The sequence below is a fragment of the Pan paniscus genome, chromosome 20 (assembly GCF_029289425.2).
Source record: "Pan paniscus chromosome 20, NHGRI_mPanPan1-v2.0_pri, whole genome shotgun sequence".
NCBI classification, from domain to species: Eukaryota; Metazoa; Chordata; class Mammalia; order Primates; family Hominidae; genus Pan; species Pan paniscus.
The window spans coordinates 44,911,808-44,932,328 of record NC_073269.2 but is presented as its reverse complement, the minus strand read 5'-3'; the positions used below and the strand labels follow the sequence as shown (position 1 = coordinate 44,932,328).

General features: G+C 50.7%; 1 protein-coding gene across 2 annotated transcripts; it reads right to left on the bottom strand.

Moving 5' to 3' along the window:
* Positions 1-3,185: 3,185 nt before the first annotated feature.
* On the bottom strand, positions 3,186-20,349 carry EIF3K (eukaryotic translation initiation factor 3 subunit K). 2 transcript variants are annotated; one of them, XM_008964670.4, is made up of 8 exons: positions 20,218-20,349; positions 19,110-19,208; positions 15,340-15,460; positions 13,422-13,496; positions 7,020-7,086; positions 6,838-6,915; positions 5,021-5,146; positions 3,186-3,250 (listed from the first exon to the last, which is right to left on the bottom strand). In XM_008964670.4, exons 1-8 carry the CDS (start codon positions 20,274-20,276, stop codon positions 3,219-3,221), a joined length of 657 nt encoding a protein of 218 aa, XP_008962918.1. In that variant the 5' UTR covers positions 20,277-20,349; the 3' UTR covers positions 3,186-3,218. The 2 variants fall into 2 exon arrangements, with proteins under 2 accessions (XP_008962918.1, XP_008962920.1); XM_008964672.4 differs by lacking the exon at positions 6,838-6,915.
* Positions 20,350-20,521: the final 172 nt, after the last annotated feature.

The following is a 20,521-nucleotide window of genomic DNA, read 5'->3' as shown; positions in this document are numbered from 1 at the left end:
CAAACTCCTGACCTCAGGTGATCTGCCTACCTCGGCCTCCCAAAGTGCTGGGATTACAGGCATGAGCCACTGTGCCAGGCCTCCCAGTCCTTTTTATCCCAGTGAGCTGCAGAAGCACACTTTTGTTCAGTCCCCAGGATTTAGGCACTTCCTGGCTACTGGGGCCCTGCTGAGGTCTGGGCCCCAGGGCAAGGGGTGTCTGCTCCCACAGGCAGGGCCCTCTGAGGAATGCTGGGTGTGAGTGCAGACAGGGAGGTCAGGCCGGCTGGCAGCTTGGGTACCACAGCTGCCCTCTCCAAGGCAACGCTTATGCACACCAGCATCCAACGATAAATCACCAAGGGGCAGCTGCCAGTCTACTCTAAGTAATGAACATCTATTGGGGCATTTCTTTTCCTTTTTTGGAGACAGGGTCTTGCTGTCACCTGGGCTGGTGTGCAGTGGTGCAATCATAGCTCATTGCAGCCTCAAACTCCTGGGTAGCCAGGACTACAGGCACATACCACTGTGCCTGGCTAATTTTTACTTACTTTTTTTTTTTAATTTATTTTTTTGAGACGGAGTCTAGCTCTGTCGCCCAGGCTGGAGTGCAGTGGTGCGATCTCAGCTCACTGCAAGCTCCGCCTCCCGGGTTCACACCATTCTCCTGCCTCAGCCTCCAGAGTAGCTGGGACTACAGGCGCCTGCCTAATTTTTTTGTATTTTTAGTAGAGACGGGGTTTCACCGTGTTAGCTAGGATGGTCTTGATCTCCTGACCTCGTGATCTGCCCACTTCGGCCTCCCAAAGTGCTGGGATTACAGGCGTGAGCCACCGCGCCTGGCCAACTTACTTATTTTTGAGACAGGGTCTCACTCTGTTACCCAGGCTGGAGTGCAGTGACGCCATCTTGGCTCACTGCAACCTCTGCCTCCCAGGCTCAAGTGATCCTCCCACCTTAGCCTCCACAGTAGCTGGGATTACATGTGTGTACCACCATGCCTATTTTCTTTTGTAGTTTTTTGTAGAGACGGGGTTTCACCATGTTGCCCAGACTCGCCTCGAACTCCTGAGGTCAAGCAATCCATCTGCCTTGGCCTCCCAGTGTTGGGATTACAGGCGTGAGCCACCGTGCCTGGCCAGGCCCAGTTAATTTTAAAACTTTTATAGGAACAGGGTCTCGCTTTGTTGCCCTGGTCTCGAACTCCTGGCTTTCAGCAATCCTCCTGCTGCAGCCTCCCACTGTTGGAATTACATGCATGGACCGCCGTGCCCAACCTGAGCTAATTTTTACTTTTGCATAGAGGGGATTTCCAGTCATCCTCCTCCCTTAGCCTCCCAAAGTGCTGGGATTACAGGCATAAACCAGCCTCTACTGGGTCTTTTTAATTCCTGCATTCCCCCAACCCCCTAGCCCTCCAGGCAATATGCTCACAGGGGAAAAGCACTGCCTAAGGGCCACTGGGAGTGCCCCAAATTCCTCAGGTAAGATGGGAATGAACATGTGAGGTGAGTCAGGTCTCCTGTCAGGTAACACTAACCAGGGGAGTGGGATGCGACTTGGAAAGAATGGTGTGGCTGAAGGAGCTGTCTACCTATGACACCTTGAGAGGAAAAAATATATACTAATTTTCTCATGAAGTCTCTCCATACAGAATAGTACTGAGGACTAGCTTGCAACCTTGGTGACAAACACTTCTGAGCCTGAAATTAACAATGGCTTATATTTTCTTTTTTGAGACAGGGTCTGTCACCCAAGCTGGAGTGCAGTGGTGTGATCACAGCTCACTGCAGCCTTGACCTCCTGGGCTCAGGTGATTTGCCGACCTCAGCCTCCTAAATAGCTGGGACTACAGACACGCGCCACCATGCCTAGCTATTTAAAATAAACTTTTTGGTCAGGCGCGGTGGCTCACGTGTGTATTCCTAGCACTTTGGGAGGTCGAAGCAGGGAGACTGCCTGAGCCCAAGAGTTCGAGACCAGCCTGGGCAACACGATGAAACCCCATCTCTACTAAAATACAAAAAAATTAGCCGGGCGTGGAGGTGTGTGCCTGTAGTCCCAGTTACTTGGGAGGCTGAGGCAGAAGAATTGCTTCAACCTGGGAGGCAGAGGTTGCAGTGAGCTGAGATCGCGCCACTGCACTCCAGCCTGGGCGACAGGGTGAGACTCTGTCTCTAAAAAAAAAAAAAAAAAAAAAAATATATATATATATATATATATATATATATATATATATATATATATATATATATATTTTGAGACGGAGTCCCACTCTGTCGCCCAGGCTGGTCTCAAACTCTGGGGCTCAAGCAATCCTCCTGCTTTGGCCTCCTAAAGTGTTGGGATTACAGGCGTGAACCACTGCACCCGGCCTGTGGCTCACATTTTCTAAGAGCAAGGACAGGACAGGACAGGCCCCAATCTCAGGCCTTTACTGGCAAGGGCTGGAGAAACCCTCATAGGTTTCAGAAGGGTGCATTATTCTTCCCCTTCTGCAGATGAAGTAACTGAGAATTAGAGAGGCACAGTCCCGGCTGGGCGCGGTGGCTCACGCCTGTAATCCCAGTACTTTGGGAGGCCAAGGCAGGCAGATTACAAGGTGAGGAGATCAAGACCATCCTGGCTAACACGGTGAAACCCCGTCTACTAAAAATACAAGAAATTGGCCGAGCATGGTGGCGGGCGCCTGTAGTCCCAGCTACTCTGGAGGCTGAGGCAGGAGAATGGCATAAACCCGGGAGGTGGAGCGTGCAGTGAGCCGAGATCGCGCGACTGCACTCCAGCCTGGGCGACAGAGCGAGACTTCGTCTAAAAAAAAAAAAAAAAAAAAAGAGGCACAGTCCCTTGACCAAGGTCACAAAGCAAGAGCCACCATCAAGACAGAGGGAAACTTCACCTTCACTCCTCCCAGAGGTGCTCAGCCTCCACCACACGGATGGGCTGCCACATACCATTCATACTCCCTCCTCCTTGCTGACTCAATGCTGCCCTCCCCACCCAAGACCTAAAAGGTCAGGAAGGTAGGGTGGGGCAAGGGAGGAAGTCGAAGCAGGGGAAAAAGGAGGCGGAAACCCCGCCATGGGGTGTGGTGTGGTGGGGGCTGGGGGTACGGTGGGGGGGCCAACCCAGAGCAGAGGCCTGCTCCTGAGCTCCCTCTGGTGGGCAAGGGGCAGAGGCAGGAAGCCAGGGAGGAGACAGTAGGGCTGAGTCAACACATCTTTATTAAACACCTGAAGTTACTGGGAGGAGGCCATGATGCTGGACACACCTGTGGGGAAGGAGAGACCAGACTGAAGGTGAGAAGGGAGGGAGACAAACCTCCAGCCACCTGCTACAGCACCCACAATTCTTTAGGGGGAGATCATAAACTCCTTCCAGGCCCCGGTTACCATCACAAAGGCAGTTTGGTGCAGTATTTTCAAAAGATGGACTCTGAAGCAAGGAGGGCTAGGTTCAAATCCCAGCTCTGCCAATTAACAGCTGGGTCACTTGGACAAGTTACTGAACATCTCTGAGCATCACCTACCTTCCTATCTTTAAGAAGCACCTACCTTATAGGATTGTAGGACCAAACGAGGTGCTTAGAACAAAGTGCCAAGGAAGTGTTGTTTGTAATTACCTACATGATAATATTTACTATGTACTATTTGCAGGATACTCTTAAGTTTTTTTTTGAGACACAGTCTCATTCTGTTGCCCAGGCTGGAGTGCAGTGGAGCGATCTTGGCTCACTGCAACCTCCACCTTCCGGGTTCAAGTGATTCTCCTGCCTCAGCCTCCTGAGTATTTTGAACCTATCCTGTTTGACCCAGGACACAGAGCAATGGAGCCAGAACTGAGACAGAGGGAACCCTCCCGTCTACTCCCCCGGCAGGGCTGGGCTCCTACTTCCCTGAGATTCACACCTTCCTCCTTCTTTTCCTTGTTGACTCAGCACTGCCCTCTCCACCTGTGACCTAAAAGGTCAGGAAGGTGGGGTGGGGCGACAGAAGCCAAAGGGGAGAAGAAAGGAGGCCCTTTCCTCACTACAGAATCTTTTGCTGGAGTTCTCACTGAGAACCCTGACACAGCAGTCACGCGGCGTTTAGAGGTGAGATACCACGGGCTGCAAGTGCGCAGATGGCTGCCTGCTCAATGCTGTTCCCCAGTTAGGTACAAAATTAGCTGGTTTGTGTTAAGAAACCACGTTGTACCAAACACATCTTTAAAACACCTGAATCACACTCAAGCGGGTGGGGGAGACCCGGGATGAAGGCAGCAGCCCGCCTGTGCCTTTCTCCCTGGCTCCAGGACATCTGCTCAGTGCCATGATGAGCGGCAGTGAAGCAGCCCCCGCTGCCGGAGTAGCCACTGCAATCTTTTTAGTTGAGCAAGCAGTTGAGCCTGTGTTAGTTACATGTGTGTAGACGATGGTCATAATGAACATTTAATGAACTGTGTGGTCACTTAGCTCTTTGCTAAGTGTTATACATGCATTCACACTTATGATGCCATGAGGTAGGTATGATACTATTTATATCATTTAGCAACTGAGGATCAAATGATGTAAGTGTAAGGACCTACACAGTGTTTATCATAGTTACTGTTGCAGTCGTCCCCATTTTTTAGATGAGAAAACTGAGGCACAAAAATGTGGAATCACCCAAACTAGAGAATCAAGATTCCTACTGTTCACCGGATTCCAAGTCTGCACATGAGGCTTGGGCACCCCAAGAATAAAAGATGGCCAACGAGACAGGCCTCAGGGACAAATAAGGGTGCAGAGACCCCCTGTGAGGCCCCGCTGGGCCCCAGGAAGTCTTGCTGAGTGCTATGGGGCAGGACACAGGGCCTAGAAGTTCCAGGGAAGATCACCCAGCTCCCCGCTATTCCTCCTGGGCGGGAGCCCCGAGACACAAGGTGAATGGAATCTGGCAGGTGCAGACTTCCCAGCCCAGAACACAAGCAGATCTACCCAGGTCCTCTGGGCCCCTGCCTCGGCCTCCCTTGAGGGGCACCCCCTTAGCCCCAAAGCCCGAGGCCGTGGGTCACCACTCACTGTCAAAGTCAATCTTCTCCACAATGTTCTTGGGTTTAATGCTCTCTTCTTGGCTACAGATGAAGATCTGCCCCGACTCGTCGGCACTCCAGCCGTATTTGCTCATCCACACCTTTAGCTGGCTGTCTGCAGGTGACAGGGGCAGCGAGGGGCTTCAGTCAGCCTGATCCCACAGTTCCAGGGGACTGAGAGGCAACAGAGTCATGGCTCAGGAAGCCAGGGCAGCCCCCCTTGCCCACTGACATCTCCTGGACAGCAGCAGCTGGCCTGGTCTCCTTGCTTCCGTCCCTGCCCTTCCACGGGTCATTCTCTGAATGGCCGCCAGAGGGAGCCTGTGAGCTCTTTCAGCCTCACCGTGGGGCTTCTGCCTTAATTTCTATTCCTCTCTTTTCTCTCCCTGGGCAAATTTTGGTTCCTAACAACAGCAGCGTATTTATCTACCTTTTCCCACAACCTATATGAAACGGTTGCAAAATTATGACATGACCATTACCAGAAACAATACACTTTTTTTTTTTTTGAGACGGAGTTTTTGCTCTTGTTGCTCAGGCTGGAGTGCAATGGCGCAATCTCGGCTCACTGCAACCTCCGCCTCCCAGGTTCAAGCAATTCTCCTGCCTCAGCCTCCCGAATAGCTGGGATTACAGGCACATGCCAACACGTCCAGCTAATTTTTGTATTTTTAGTAGAGACGGGGTTTCACCATGTTGGCCAGGCTGGTCTTGAACTCCTGACCTCACGTGATCTGCCTCCCTCACTGGTATGAGCCATCACACGTGGCCTTCCTTAGTTTCTTTTTTTTTTTAGATGGAGTTTCCATCTTATCACCAGTGCAATGGTGCGATCTCAGCTCACTGCAACCTCCGCCTCCTGCGTTGAAGCAATTCTCCTGCCTCAGCCTCCCAAGTAGCTGGGATTACAGGTGCACGCCACCACACCCAGCAATTTTTTGTATTTTTAGTAGAGAGGGGGTTTTACCATGTTGGGCAGGCTGGTCTCGAACTCCTGACCACAGATGATCCACCCACCTCGGCCTCCCAAAGTGCTGGATTACAGGTGCGAGCCACCGCGCCCGGCCTTCCTTAGTTTCTTGACTTCCTTTTCTACGTTTCTTTTTACAAAAGTAAGCAAATAAGTTATTTTTTCTTTTTTTGTTTTTGGGGGGGATCTTTAAAAAATATCCATCTGATCAGAGCCCTACCCTGCTCAGAGCCCTCCGGTGGCTCCTTCTCAGTCAGGGGAAAGGACAAGGTCCTCCCGAGGCCCCACATGACCTGGAGATGCCCCTCCAACCCCCAGCTCTCTACTTTCACCCATGCTTACTCTGCTCTGGCCACATACACCCTGGCTACCCATGAACGTTACAAGTCAGGGCCCTGTTCTACTATCCTCCTCTGCACTACCTCAGGCCATGGGCCTCTCTCTACGGAGGTAAGGGCTCAGATGCTGCTGGTCTGTGAGCTGTCTTGCTTTCCTTCATGACAGGAATCACCACTGGACACCTCCATGTCGCCATGTGCTTTGCTACCTCCATGAGAATGAATTGGAGCCATCCCACTTTGTTTACTGCTGCACGCCCAGTTTAGCACACTGACACACGGTAGGCACTCAATTAATGCAAAATAAATGAGCAAATGGCATAGGATCTCCCTCAAGGCAGAGACTGTCTTATACCAAGTTCTTATTTCCTCCTTGGGCTGGGCCTTCCATGCTGATCTGATGAGACCCAGACAGGCCCGTTGGAGGAGCTGACTGAGGTCCACTGCCCTAGCCACCCCCAACCTCCCAGATGTGCACCAGGACCCAGAGGGCGTTACCCGACAGATCCCCGAGCATCTCGGCCAGCAGCCAGCGGTCAATGTGCTGGTAAGTGATACCCACAACATGGCAGATAACTGTGGAGGTCAGAGACAAAACCGGTGAGCAGCTGTCCCCCAGGACCTGGCTGCCACTCCCTACCCCTTCCCCTTGGGGAGCCCAGCCTCAGAGAGGGACTTACACTTTCGGACAGAGTCTTCAAAGCCAGTTATACCTTCCAAGAGGTCCATGTTTTCATCCAGGGCTTGCTGTGATGGGAATTGATGTTCACAATGTTTATTCTTTTAAATTATTTGCTTTTATTTGTATTTATTTATAGAGATGGGGTCTCACTACGTTGCCCAGGCTGGTCTTGAATTTCTGGGCTCAAGTGATCTTCCTGCCTCAGCCCCCCGAAGTGCTAAGATTTTGTTGCTGCTGTTGTTACATAGACGAGGTCTCACTATATTGCCCACGCTGATCTCAAACTCCTGGGCTCAAGTGATCTGCCCACGTTGGCCTCTCAAAGCGTTGGGATTACAGGGGTGAGCCACCACTGCCAGCCTACACTGGTAATCTTACCTATCAACAACGTTCATATCAGTAATGTGTGGGGAAAAGAAAGATCAGATTGTTACTGTGTCTGTGTAGAAAGAAGTAGACACAGGAGACTCCATTTTATTCTGTACTAAGAAAAATTCTTCTGCCTTGAGATGCTGTTAATCTATAACCTTACCCCCAACCCCGTGCTCTCTGAGACATGTGCTGTGTCAACTCAGGGTTAAATGGATTAAGGGCTGTGCAGGATGTGCTTTGTTAAACAGATGCTTGAAGGCAGCAGGCTCCTTAAGAGTCATCACCACTCCCTAATCTCAAGTACCCAGGGACACAAACACTGCGGAAGACTGCAGGGACCTCTGCCTAGGAAAGCCAGGTATTGTCCAAGGTTTCTCCCCATGTGATAGTCTGAAATATGGCCTCGTGGGAAGGGAAAGACCTGACAGTCCCCCAGCCCGACACCCGTAAAGGGTCTGTGCTGAGGAGGATTAGTAAAAGAGGAAGGAACGCCTCTTTGCAGTTGAGACAAGAGGAAGGCATCTGTCTCCTGCCTGTCCCTGGGCAATGGAATGTCTCGTGTAAAACCCGATTGTATCTTCCATCTACTGAGATGGGGGAAACCGCCTTAGGGCTGGAGGTGGGACATGCGGGCAGCAATATTGCTCTTCAAGGCATTGAGAAGTTTATGTGTATGCACATCAAAAGCAAAGCACTTAATTCTTTACCTTGTTTATGATGCAGAGACCTTTGTTCACGTGTTTACCTGCTGACCTTCTCTCCACTATTATCCTATGACCCTGCCACATCCCCCTCTCCGAGAAACACCCAATAATGATCAATAAATACTAAGGGAACTCAGAGGCCGGTGGGATCCTCCGTGTGCTGAACGCGGTCCCGTGGGCCCCCTTTTCTCTTTCTCTATACTTTGTCTCTGTGTCTCTTTTCCAAGTCTCTCATTCCACCTAACGAGAAACACTCCCAGGTGTGGAGGGGCAACCCACCCCTTCAGTAATGTTAACAAGAATAGCAGCTACCAGGCCATGTGTGGTGGCTCACACCTATAATCCCAGCACTTTGGGAGGCTGAGGTGGGTGGATCACTTGAGGTCAGGAGTTCGAGACTACTCTGGCCAACAGGGTGAAACCCTGTCTCTACTAAAAATAAAGAAATTAGCCAGGCACAGTGGCTCATGGCTGTAATCCCAGCACTTTGGGAGGCTGAGGCGGGCGGATCACCTGAGGTTGGGAGTTCGAGACCAGCCTGACCAACATGGAGAAACCCTGACTCTACTAAAATTACAAAATTAGCAGGGCGTGGTGGCACATTCCTGTAATCCCAACTACTGAGGAGGCTGAAGCAGGAGAATCACTTGAACCCAGGAGATGGAGGTTGTGGTGAGCCGAGATCACACCATTGCATTCCAGACTGGGCGACAGAGGGAGGCTCTGTCTCAAAACAAAACAAAAAACAAACAAACAAACAAAAAACAGAAATTAGGCTGGCTGGGCGTGGTGGCTCAAACCTGTAATCCCAGCACTTGGGGAGGCTGAGACGGGCGATCATGAGGTCAGGAGATCGAGACCATCCCGGCTAACATGGTGAAACCTCGTCTCTACTAAAAATACAAAAAATTAGCCAGGTGTGGTGGCATGTGCCTGCAGACCCAGCTACTCGGGATGCTGAGGCAGAAGAATCACTTGAACCCAGGAGGCAGAGGTTGCAGTGAGCTGAGATTGCGCCACTGAACTCCAGCCTGGGCGACAGCGCGAGACTCCATCTCAAAAAATAAATAAATAAAAATAAAATAAATAAATAAATAATTAAACCGGGTGTGGTGGTGGATGCCTGAAATCTGTAATCCCAGCCACTTGGGAAGATGAGGCAGAAGAATCACTTGAACCTGGGAGGCAGAGGTTGCAGCGAGCCAAGATCATATCACTGCACTCTAGCCTGGGCAACAGAGCCATACTCCATCTCAGAAAAAAAAAAAAAGCAGCTACCACTTTGAGCACTGACCCCACATGCTATAGCCATTCTTCTAAGTGTAGCCATGTGATGTAAGTTATATCCATTTTAGAGATGAGGAGACCAGGGCAGCTACATGATTTTCCCAAAACCCTGGAGGTGAGGCTTGAACCTGGCAGGCAGAAACCAGAGCCCTGAGAAAGGGGGCAGACACATATTGGCTAAGTGTATTCAGCCACCTCCCCTTGCTTCTGTCTCACTCAGAGAAAAGGCCAATTTTCCTACCATAGCCCATTAGGCCACAGAGAATCTGCCTGTCACCTCTGTGCCCTCACCTCCACCTACTCGCTCCTCACTCACCCTGCTCCAGCCACAGGGGCTTCCCTGCTGCTCCCCAAACCCGCCAGACACCCGCCCACCTCAGGGCCTGTGTGTGGAATTCTCCTCTATGGCTACCACCCTCACCTCCTTCAGATTTCTGCTCAAAGGTTAGCTCTGTGGTATAGGTTCTCTCCAACAAAAGGGAGGGAATCCCCCACATGGATGCCGGGAAGGTGTAGCCAGTGAGGTGGGCAGAAATCCAGATTTGTGGCCGGGCGTGGTGGCTCAACCTGTAATCCCAGCACTTTGGGAGGCGAGGCAGGAGGATCACTTGAGGCCAGAAGTTCAAGACCAGCCTGGTCAACATGGCGAAATCCAACCTCCACTACAAATACAAAAATTAGCCAGGCGTGGTGGCGTGGGCCTGTAGTCCCAGCTACTCAGGAGGCTGAAGTGCGGGGATCACTTGAGCCTGGGAGGTCAAAGCTGCAGTGAGCTGTGTTTGCATCACTGCACTGCGGCCTGGGCGACAGAGTGAGACCCTGTCTCAAAAAACAAAACAAAACAAAACAAAACAAAACAAACAAACAAAAAAAACCTGTCTATCTGTTCCATGGAATAGGTCTAAGATCTCCAACACATCTCATTTGCTAGTTTGCTAGTGAGAACAGTTGTAGAACTAGTAAACTCTATTATTTTAAGCATTTGATCATTTTCTTTGTGGGATTAACTGAAGCTAATCAATAATTTCTTACTTGAATAAAAAATAAAATGTTTAAGAATTAAAAAAAAAAAGTATGCAGTCAGCAGCACATAAAATGTCAGGGTCTGGGATAGGAACAGGTGCAATTTCTACAGTGGCTGCTTCCATTTTCTCCCGAGACAAGAAGCCAGATCATAAGTTGAGGTGAGAAGAAAGGGAGACAGATAAAGCATGAGGAAACCTCCAGGAGTTGGGGAAGGAAGCAAGACCGTAGCTGCAGCTGGGGACAGGGGAGGCACATGCGACATTTTTTCTTTTTTTTTTTTTTTGAGATGGAGTTTCGCTCTTGTTCAGACTGGAGTGCAATGGCATGATCTCGGCTCACTGCAATCTCCGCCTCCCAGGTTCAAGCAATTCTCCTGCCTCAGCCTCCCGAGTAGCTGGGATTACAGGCATGCGCCACCACGCCCAGCCAACTTTGTATTTTTAGTAGAGATGGGGTTTCTCCACGTTGGTCAGGCTGGTCTCGAACTCCTGACCTCAGGCGATCCGTCCACCTCGGCCTCCCAAAGTGCTGGGATTACAGGTGTGAGCCACCATGCCCAGCCAGCACATGCGATTTAAGAGAAGGAAGCGGAACAGAGAAGCCTGCAGAGAAAGAGGGTTGGAGCTAATGGTCAGGCCCAAGAATGTGGGGATGGAGACCCTGTGGGGGTGAGCTGAGAAGCTAGGAGGAAGCGGTCAGAGAATGAAGATGCTGGAAACTCACAGAGGGAGGAGGGGAGCCATTATTGGTGACGGCAGTGGCTCCCAACATTGGCCAGATGTCCAAATCACCCAGGGTAACCTTTTAAAATCCCAAGGCCTAGGCTACACTGAAGCAATTACATCAGACTCTGTGAGGGAGGACCCAAGTATCAGTATTAATTTTAAAAAATGCCTCAGAGGGCCGGGCGTGGTGGCTGACACCTGTAGTCCCAGCACTTTGGAAGGCCAAGGCGGGCAGATCACTTGAGGTCAGTAGTTCGAGACCAGCCTGGCCAACATGGTGAAACCCCGTCTCTACTAAAAATACAAAAATTAGCCGGCGGGGTGGTGCATGCCTGTAGTCCCAGCTACCTGGGAGGCTGAGACAGAAAAATTGCTTGAACCCAGCAGGCGGAGGTTGCAGTGAGTTGAGATTGTGCCACTGCATTCCAGCCTGGGTGACACAGCGAGACATGGTCTCAAACAAAAAAAAAAAAAAGGAAAGAAAATAAATGCCTCAGAGGTCTAATGTGCAGAGAACTGGCCTGGGGTATGATTGGAAGAGAAGGGCTGAGGTCAGGTGTAGCACAAGATAGCTGGCCAAGAGAGCAAGGGACCCAGAGGTCTGGGTGGTCAAAGGATCCTCTGTGTTACTTTCTAAGCGTCTAAGAATTAGGGCAGGAGTGGTAGAGAGCGCCAGTGAGAAGGAGCTGAATTTTTTTTTTTTTTGAGACGGAGTCTCACTCTGTCACCCAGGCTGGAGTGCAACGGCGTGATCTCAGCTCACCATAACCTCTGGGTGAGGTTGAACCCACCGGGTTCAAGTGATTCTCCTGCCTCAGCCTCCCGAGTAGCTAGGATTACAGGCATGTGCCACCTCACCCAGCTAATTTTGTATTTTTAGTTAAGACAGTATTTCTCCACGTTGGTCAGGCTGGTCTCGAACTCCCAACCTCAGGTGATCCACCTGCCTCAGCCTCCTAAAGTGCTGGGATTACAGGCGTTGAGCCACCGTGGCCAGCCAGGGGCTGAATTCTTCAAGAAACAAAGAGCAGTCACCAGAGGGACTGATACCGGGCAGGAAGTGATGACACACACACTTCAAAACTGGGGGTTTCTGGCCCGGCGTGGTGGTTCACGCCTATAATCCCAGCACTTTGGGAGGCTGAGGCAGGCAGATCACCTGAGGTCAGGAATTCAAGACCAGCCTGGACAACATGGCAAAACCCCGTCTCTACTAAAAATACAAAAATTAGCCAGTGTGATGGCACATGCCTGTAACCCCAGCCACTTAGGAGGCTGAGGCACGAGAATCAGTTGAACTCGGGAGGCGGCAGTTGCAGTAAGCCAAGATCGCGCCACTGCACTCCAGCCTGGGCAAGACTGAGACTCTGTCTCAAAAATAAAACAAAATAAAATAAAAAATACATATAAAATTTAGTTGGGCATGATGGCGTGTGCCTGTATGTAGTACTAGCTACTCGGGAGACAGGAGAATCACTTGAACCCGGGAGGCAGAGGTTGCAGTGAGCCAAGATCGTGCCACTGTACTACAGCCTAGGCAACGGCATGAGACTCCATCTCAAAAAAACCAAAAAACAAACAAACAAACAAAAAACAACAAAAAAGACTGAGGGTATCAGAAGAGATAGGAGCCAGGAGGTGATCTAGCCTCCCACTTAGGGGGCTGCAGAAGTGGGGGGCCAGGTTCCAGTTAGAGCAAGAAGGGCAGAGCATGTCAGACAGGTGGAAGAGACGGAGAATTTCTCTTTCTTGAGACAGGGTCTTGCTCTGTTACACAGGCTGGAGTGCAGTGGTGTGATCACGGCTCACTCGCAGCCTCAAGCGATCCTCCCACCTTAGCCTCCTGGGTAGCTGGGAGTACAGGCACATGCCACCACACCCAGTCAATTTTCAATTTTGTAGAGATGAGGTTTCACTATGTTGCTCAGGCTGGTCTGGAACTCCTGGCCTCAAGCAATCCTCCCACCTTGGCCTCCACAAGTACTGGAATCACGGGGGTGAGTCACTACACCCAGCCACTGGAGGACTTCTGATCAACGGTGTGTACTAGAGGGCTCAACGGAAAGACGGGAGAGAGGGGAAAGGGTCGGCCTCAGCCTGTGGGCACGGGGATGACCTGTGAGTACCTGCTCCGCGAGAGGATGATAATTCCACAAACACACACATGCGGAGCACTGGGCCCACCGCCAAAGCAGGAAGCCAGTCAGTGTGCACCGTTGTTACTTTTAGCACTCAGCTCCACATGGCCCTGCCATCTCCCCTGCCCCTGGACCCCAGGGAAGTTACCCAGAAGGCCTGGAAATGGCAGGTCTCCAGCAGGTCCCCGAGGTACAAAATCTGTCGGATTGGCCGTTCTTCTTGCTGGGAGGAGGAAGCATTAAGGAAAACTGGCCTCGGAGCGTAAGGTTGGGCCCCAGATCACCCCTCCCCACCTACCTTCTTCTGGCTGCTTTCTTCCAAAGCTTCAGCTCAGAAAAACAGCTGGAAAAGGAAGCCAGCTAATTTCTCCTGCAGGTGTATGCAGGAGAAAGGATGTTGGCTGCAGGACTGTTTGTAATGGCAAAAGATGAGAAATGACATGCCAGTCCTGGTGGCTCACGCCTGTAATCCTGGCACTTTGGGAGGCCAAGGCGGGTGGATCACCTGAGGTCAGGAGTTCGACACCAGCCTGGCCAACATAGCGAAACCCCATCTCTACTAAACATACGAAAAGCAGCTGGGTGTGGTGGCACGTGCCTATAGTCCCAGCTACTTGGGAGGCTGAGGCAGGAGAATCACTTGAACCCGGGAGGAGGAGGTTGTAGTGAGCCAAGATCACGCCTTTGCACTCCAGCCTGGATGACAGAGCAAGACTCCATCTCAAAAAAAAAAAAAAAGAAAATATTAACCAAAAAAATCTACTATTATTACTAATAAAATAAAACCTATAGGCTGGGCACGGTGGCTCACATCTGTAATCCTATCACTTTGGGAGGCTGAGGCGGGTGGATCACCTGAGGTCAGGAGTTCGAGAGCAGCCTGGCCAACATAGCAAAACCCCGTCTCTACTAAAAATACAAAAATTAGCTGGGCGTGGTAGCATGCATGCACCTGTGGTCCCAGCTGCTCAGGAGGCTGAGACAGGAGAATAGCTTGAACCTGGGAGGTGGAAGTTGCAGGAAGCCGAGATCACACCACTGCACTCCAGACTGGGTGACAGAGCAAGGCTCCGTCTCAAAAAAATAAATAAATAAATAAAATAAAACAACAACAACAAAAAACCCCACCTTAAATCATTCCTATGTCAGGCTTCCTCTACCATTCCTGAAAGACAGCACTGAGCTCTGCTTCCTTTAGCCCATGAGTGTCCTCTCTGCCTGGATCACCTTTGCCTACCCCTTCACCTAACTCATTATGTTTTAGATGTTCCCTCCTCCAGGAGGCCCTGGTTTATACAGTTTCTAGTTAAAAATACAGAAGAGTGAACAGTGGCAAAATAGGTATTCCCTCCCCTGTCTCACAGCCATCCTTCCTGGGAGGTACCAGTCATTTGCAATTCTTGGGTACCTTTCCACCTTTCCAGACATTGTTCTATAGAATGTAAATACAGATGGCTGTGTTCATGTCCACATATTCCCCCACCCAAATGGTCAGGTGCCTGCTCTGGCTCTTCTCTTTTTTTTTTGAGACAGAGTCTCACTGTGTCACCCAGGGTGGAGTGCAGTGGCGCAATCTCGGCTCACTGCAACCTCCACCTCCCAGCTTCAAGTGATCCTCCTGCCTCAGCCTCCTGAGTAGCTGGGACTATAGGTGTGTGCCACTGTGCCTGGCTAATTTTTTGTATTTTAATAGAGATGGGGTTTCGCCATGTTGGCCAGGCTGGTCTCGAACTCCTGACCTCAGGTGATCCACCCACCTTGACCTCTCAAAGTGCCGGGATTAGAGGCGTGAGTCATTGTGCCCGGCTGCTGTGACTCTTGTAACCCAACCCTGACCACTCCAGTCTATCACTGACTCTTCACTGGACTGCGACAACTTTGTGAAGACAGGGCCCAGGACTGTCTCAGTCACCAGTGTCCCAGCACGGTCCAGCACCTTGCCACGCCGGACCAGAGCAGGCACTTGTTGTTTGTGGATACACCCACAGACCATCTCCCTGGGAATTCATGCACCTTGACTCTGACCCCTTCCCACACACCCCCCGGCCCCAGTGCTGGAAGGATACATGTGCCTGGTCGATCATGCACTTGCACAGGGTGAAGTCTGTGTGCGGCAAGTTGGTGAGGGCCTTCAGCAGGATCTGGGCGGTGACCGTGGTCTGAAAGAAGGCTGGGTTGAACTGGTACCTAAGAAAAAGAACAAGAGACGTGGCCACAGTGGCACCTCCAAGTCCCCAGTCCTCACCAGGTGCCAGGCAGCTGCTTTATTCTGGAGTTTGGGAATTGGACATGCCTGGGTTCCAATCCCAGTCCCAGTGCTTCCCAGCTGTGTAACCTTCACCTCCCTGAGCCTACTTTTCTCCTCTGTGAACAGGGACAGTTAATGCTCACAACTACCCAATGGGGCAGACACTGCTAAGTGATTTATAAACAAATGAGAACAGCAGCAGTGGTCTGGAGTAGTGGCTAAGGAACCAGAGCCAGACTGCCTCGGTTTAAACTTCCCTGCTGAGTGACCTTGGACTGCTTATTTATGACACGAGGAGCAGAGAAGAGAGAGATTAAGAGGCACTGAAAGGCTGAGGAGCAGAGAAAGGAAACTGAGGGGCTGACAGTTTCCTCCCTTGCAAAAGAGGACAACAGAAGGTGGCGGGGGGGTGGGTAGGTGGGTGGCTCAAGCCTGTAATCCCAGCACTTTGGGAGGCCGAGATGGGCGGATCACCTGAGATCAGGAGTTCGAGACCAGCCTGGCCAACATGACAAAGCCCCGTCTCTACTAAAAATACAAAAATTAGGCTGGGTGCAGTGGCTCACGCCTGTAATCCCAGCACTTTGGGAGGCCAAGGTGGGTGGATCACCTGAGGTCAGGAGTTCGAGACGAGCCTGGCTAACATGGCAAAACCCCGTCTCTACTAAAAATACAAAAATTAGCTGGGTATGGTGGTGCGTACCTGTTGCGGGAAGTCAGGGACCCCAAACAGAGGGACCGGCTGAAGCCATGACAGAAGAACGTGGATTGTGAAGATTTTATGGACATTTATTAGTTCCCCAAATTAATACTTTTGTAATTTCTTATGCCTGTCTTTACTGCAGTCTCTAAACATAAATTGTAAAGATTTCATGGACACTTATCACTTCCCCAATCAATACCCTTGTGATTTCCTATGCCTGTCTTTACTTTAATCTCTTAATCCTGTCAGTTGAGGAGGATGTATATTGTTCCAGGACCCTGTAATAATTGCGTTAACTACAAAAATTGTACAACATGTGTGTTTGAGCAATATGAAATGTGGGCACCCTGGAAAAAGAACAGGATAACAGCAATTGTTCAGGGAATGAGAGAGAGAACCTTAAACTCTGACTGCCAGTGAGCCGGGCAGAACAGAGCCATATTTCTCTTCTTTCAAAAGCAAATGGGAGAAATATCGCTGAATTCTTTTTCTCAGCATGGAACGTCCCTGAGAAAGAGAATGCGCACCTAGGGGTAGGTCTTTGAACTGGCCCCCCCTGGGGCGTACCTGTCTCTTATAGTCGAGATTGCAGAGGTGAAATAAACTCGTCTCCCATAGTGCTCCCAGGCTTATTAGGAAGAGGAAATTCCCGCCCAATAAATTTTGGTCAGACCGGTTGATCTCAAATCCCTGTCTCCTGATAAGATGTTATCAATGACAGTGGTGCCCAAAACTTCATTAGCAATTTTAATTTCGCTTTGGTCCTGTGGTCCTGTGATCTCGCCCTGCCTCCACTTGCCTTGTGATATTCTATTACCCTGTTAAGTACTTGATGTCTGTCGCCCACACCTATTCGCACACTTCCTCCCCTTTTGAAAATCCCTAATAAAAACTTGCTGGTTTTTGTGGCTTGTGAGGCATCACGGATCCTACCAATGTGTGATGTCTCCCCCGGACGCCCAGCTTTAAAATTTCTCTCTTTTGTACTCTGTCCTTCTATTTCTCAAGCCAGCCGACGCTTAGGAATATAGAAAAGAACCTACGTGATTATCGGGGCAGGCCCCCCGATACGTACCTCTAGTCACAGCTACTTAGGAGGCCGAGGCAGGAGGATTACATGAACCTGGGAGGCAAAGGATGCACTGAGTTGAGATCATGAGATCACGCCAAGGCACTCTAGCCTGGGCAAGAAGGTGAGACCCTGTCTCAAAAAAAAAAAAAAAAAGGAAAGAAAGAAAGCACCCAAGTAAAATTAGCTGGGCATGGTGGTACATGACTGTAGTCCCAGCTATCCAGGAGGCTGAGGCGGGAGAATCACTTGAGTCCAGAAGGCTAAGGCTGCAGTGAGCCATGACTGTGCCACTGTACTCCAGCCTGGGCAACAGAAGAAGATCCTGTCTCCAAAAAAAAAAAAAAAAAAAAAAAGGCACGAAGAACCCACATGTCCATCAAGAGCCAGAAGAGATCATTAGGACAGTCACACAAGTGACACAGTGGAGAGCTATACATCCACGACAACAAACTGCAGCCATATCAAAAACAAAACAAAAAAACAAAAAACACTGGATAGATCTCACAAACCCAGTGCTGAGTAGCAAATGGCAAATGCAGAAGAGTTTGTGCTGTATGCACTCCATCTGTATCAAGTTCAAAGCAGGGAAACCTGAGCTGAGCTGAGCCAGATGTATGCATGCATAGTAAACCATCACATAAAGCCAGGCCATGAGAGCATGGGGGAGCAGGGGAATTGGTTGGCATAGAGCATAGGGGGCAAAGAGCCTGTGGTGCTAGCAATAACTTTGCAACATAAATGGTGATTATGTAGGCTTTCATTTATAATGATTTGTTAAACTACATGTTTGCTTAATGTATTAGCCTGTACATGTGTTCTGTAATTAACCTTTATTTTTGAGACAGGGTCTCACTCTGTCGCCCAAGCTGGAGTGCAGTGGTATGATCTTGGCTCACTGCAACCTCTGCCTCCCAGGCTCAAAAAATTCTCCTGCCTCAGCCTCCCAAGGAGCTGGGACTACAGCCATGCGCCACTGGGCCCAGCTAATTTTTGTAGAGACAGGGTTGTGCCATGTCACCCAAATTGGTAATTCTTTTTTTTTTTTTTTTTTTAAAAGAGGGGTCTCACTCTGTCCCCCAGGCTGGAGTGCAGTGGCACTATCATGGCTCACTGCACCTCAATCTTCCAGGCTTAAGCGATCCTTCCACCTCAGCCTCTCAAGTAGCTGGAACTACAGCCACATACCGCTACATTAATTTTTAAATTTTTTTATAGAGTCGGGTCTCGCTATGTTGCCATGGATGGTCTCGAACTCTTTGGCTCAAGTGAGTCTCTCGCCTCAGCCTCCCAAAGTGCTGGGATTACAGGCATGAGCCCCTGCGGCCACCCTAATTGATTTTTTATTATTATTTTTGAGACGGAGTTTCGCTCTTGTTGCCCAGGCTGGAGTGCAATGGCGCGATCTTGGTTCACCACAATCTCCGCCTCCTGGGTTCAAGCAATTCTCCTGCCTCAGCCTCCCGAGTAGCTGGGATTACAGGCATGTGGCACCACGCCCGGCTAATTTTGTATTTTTTAGTAAAGATGGGGTTTCTCCGTGTTGGCCAGGCTGGTCTCAAACTCTCTACCTCAGGTGATCCGCCTGCCTCATCCTCCCAAAGTGCTGGGATAACAGGCGTGAGTCACCGCGCCCGGCAATTGATTTTTCAAAAACCATCCCTCCTCCTGTCCCAACTTCCTTGGCTTCCTAGTCTTGCACACCAAGAGATGCTGCATTGTGCAGGATACTACCAGCCACCCCCTTGCCCTGTACTGGGAGTGGCACCCTGCTAGTTGCTGCAATGGGAGTGTAGACAGAGAGCTAGACACTTACAGCTTCAGGACAGCCAGGTTGGCTTCCAGATCATAGGCATTTTCCTTGGCCTGCGTCTCTACATAGCGCTCCAGGGTGGCCAGGTTCTCAGGATTGTACCTAAAGGAGAATCAAGATAGGTGAGCACAGAGGAGACAGAAGCTGAGGCCAGCCACCTTATGGAGCAAGGGGCCACTGTAACCTGCTCCTCCCGCCCTTCCCCTCTAAATCTGGCACTGGCCACTTGCTCTATCCAGGTAGTGAATTATGTCCAGTATAATCTCTAGTAAAACTTATTCTTATCCCAGACCTCTCGCCTAAGCTCTAAACTCCACTGGAGCCCTGGCTCTTCCCTAGGATGCCTCCTCAACCTCTGAGCCAGTCAATCACTGCAGCTTGTACACCTGGCCTCCTGAATGTCTCTGCTACTCACCCCTTCCTCCCCTGCTCAGGCCTCCACCCTGATCCAGCCCCATCCTCTCCTGCCTACCTCGCTGCCTACTTCCTCCATGTCCACCTGAACACTCTGGCCTTTGCTTCCCCCATTTCAGTTCTAACCTCTCCCGGCTATCGCTGTCTGCTGTCAGGTTTGTCTCCCTTATGGAAAGGGAACTCAGACCGTGAAGGCATGATCTGCCGCTGTCTGATTCGCCTGTGGTTCCCAGCATTGCCTAGCACTGACAGTTTATTTCAGTAAACGTGTGGAGAATGAATGACTTAAAGAGCAGAGAAGGGAGAGATTAAGAGGCACTCAAAGGAGGCGGAGCAGAGAAGGAAACCTTAAGGCAATTTACGAAGAGACTGAGTGGTACCAAGATTCTCTCGCTTCTAGGCCTTTGCAGTGCTTTTGTTTCTTTCTTTTAGAGACGGGGTTTGGCTGTTGCCCAGGCTGGTCTCTAACTCCTGGGCTCAGGCGACCCACCTACCTCGGCCTCCCAAAGTGCTAGGATCACAGGCGTGAGCCACTACCCCCAGCTCAGTGCCGTTTCTTTAAGCATCTCCTCCTCCAGGAGGATAGAGAAACCCCACCCCGCGGCAAGCCCAGGACCCTGAACACCCCTTGCTGTCTCCGGAAAACCCTCTCCTCCGCCCCGCTTGGCCAGAGCGCTTCCTCCGACCGGGCTCAGACCTGTCGATACCCTTGAGCAACTTGCCCACGTTGGCTCTCATCTGCTCAAACATCGCCATGACTTCTGTCGCCTTCCACAACCAGGGATGGAGGCTAACACTGGCCCGGCACGGCGTCCTCGAGGACGGGAACAGGAAGAGGTGGTGGAAACGGAAACGACGTCGTTGTTGTCGCTCCAGCTCCTTGGGTGCGGTAAAGGGAAAGGCTCTAGCAGCAGCCGCCACGCTTTCCGGCTGCCACGTGACTTCTTCCTCGCAGGCGCAATTGGCGCGTGCGCATTCGCTCCACTCAAGCAGGACAGACA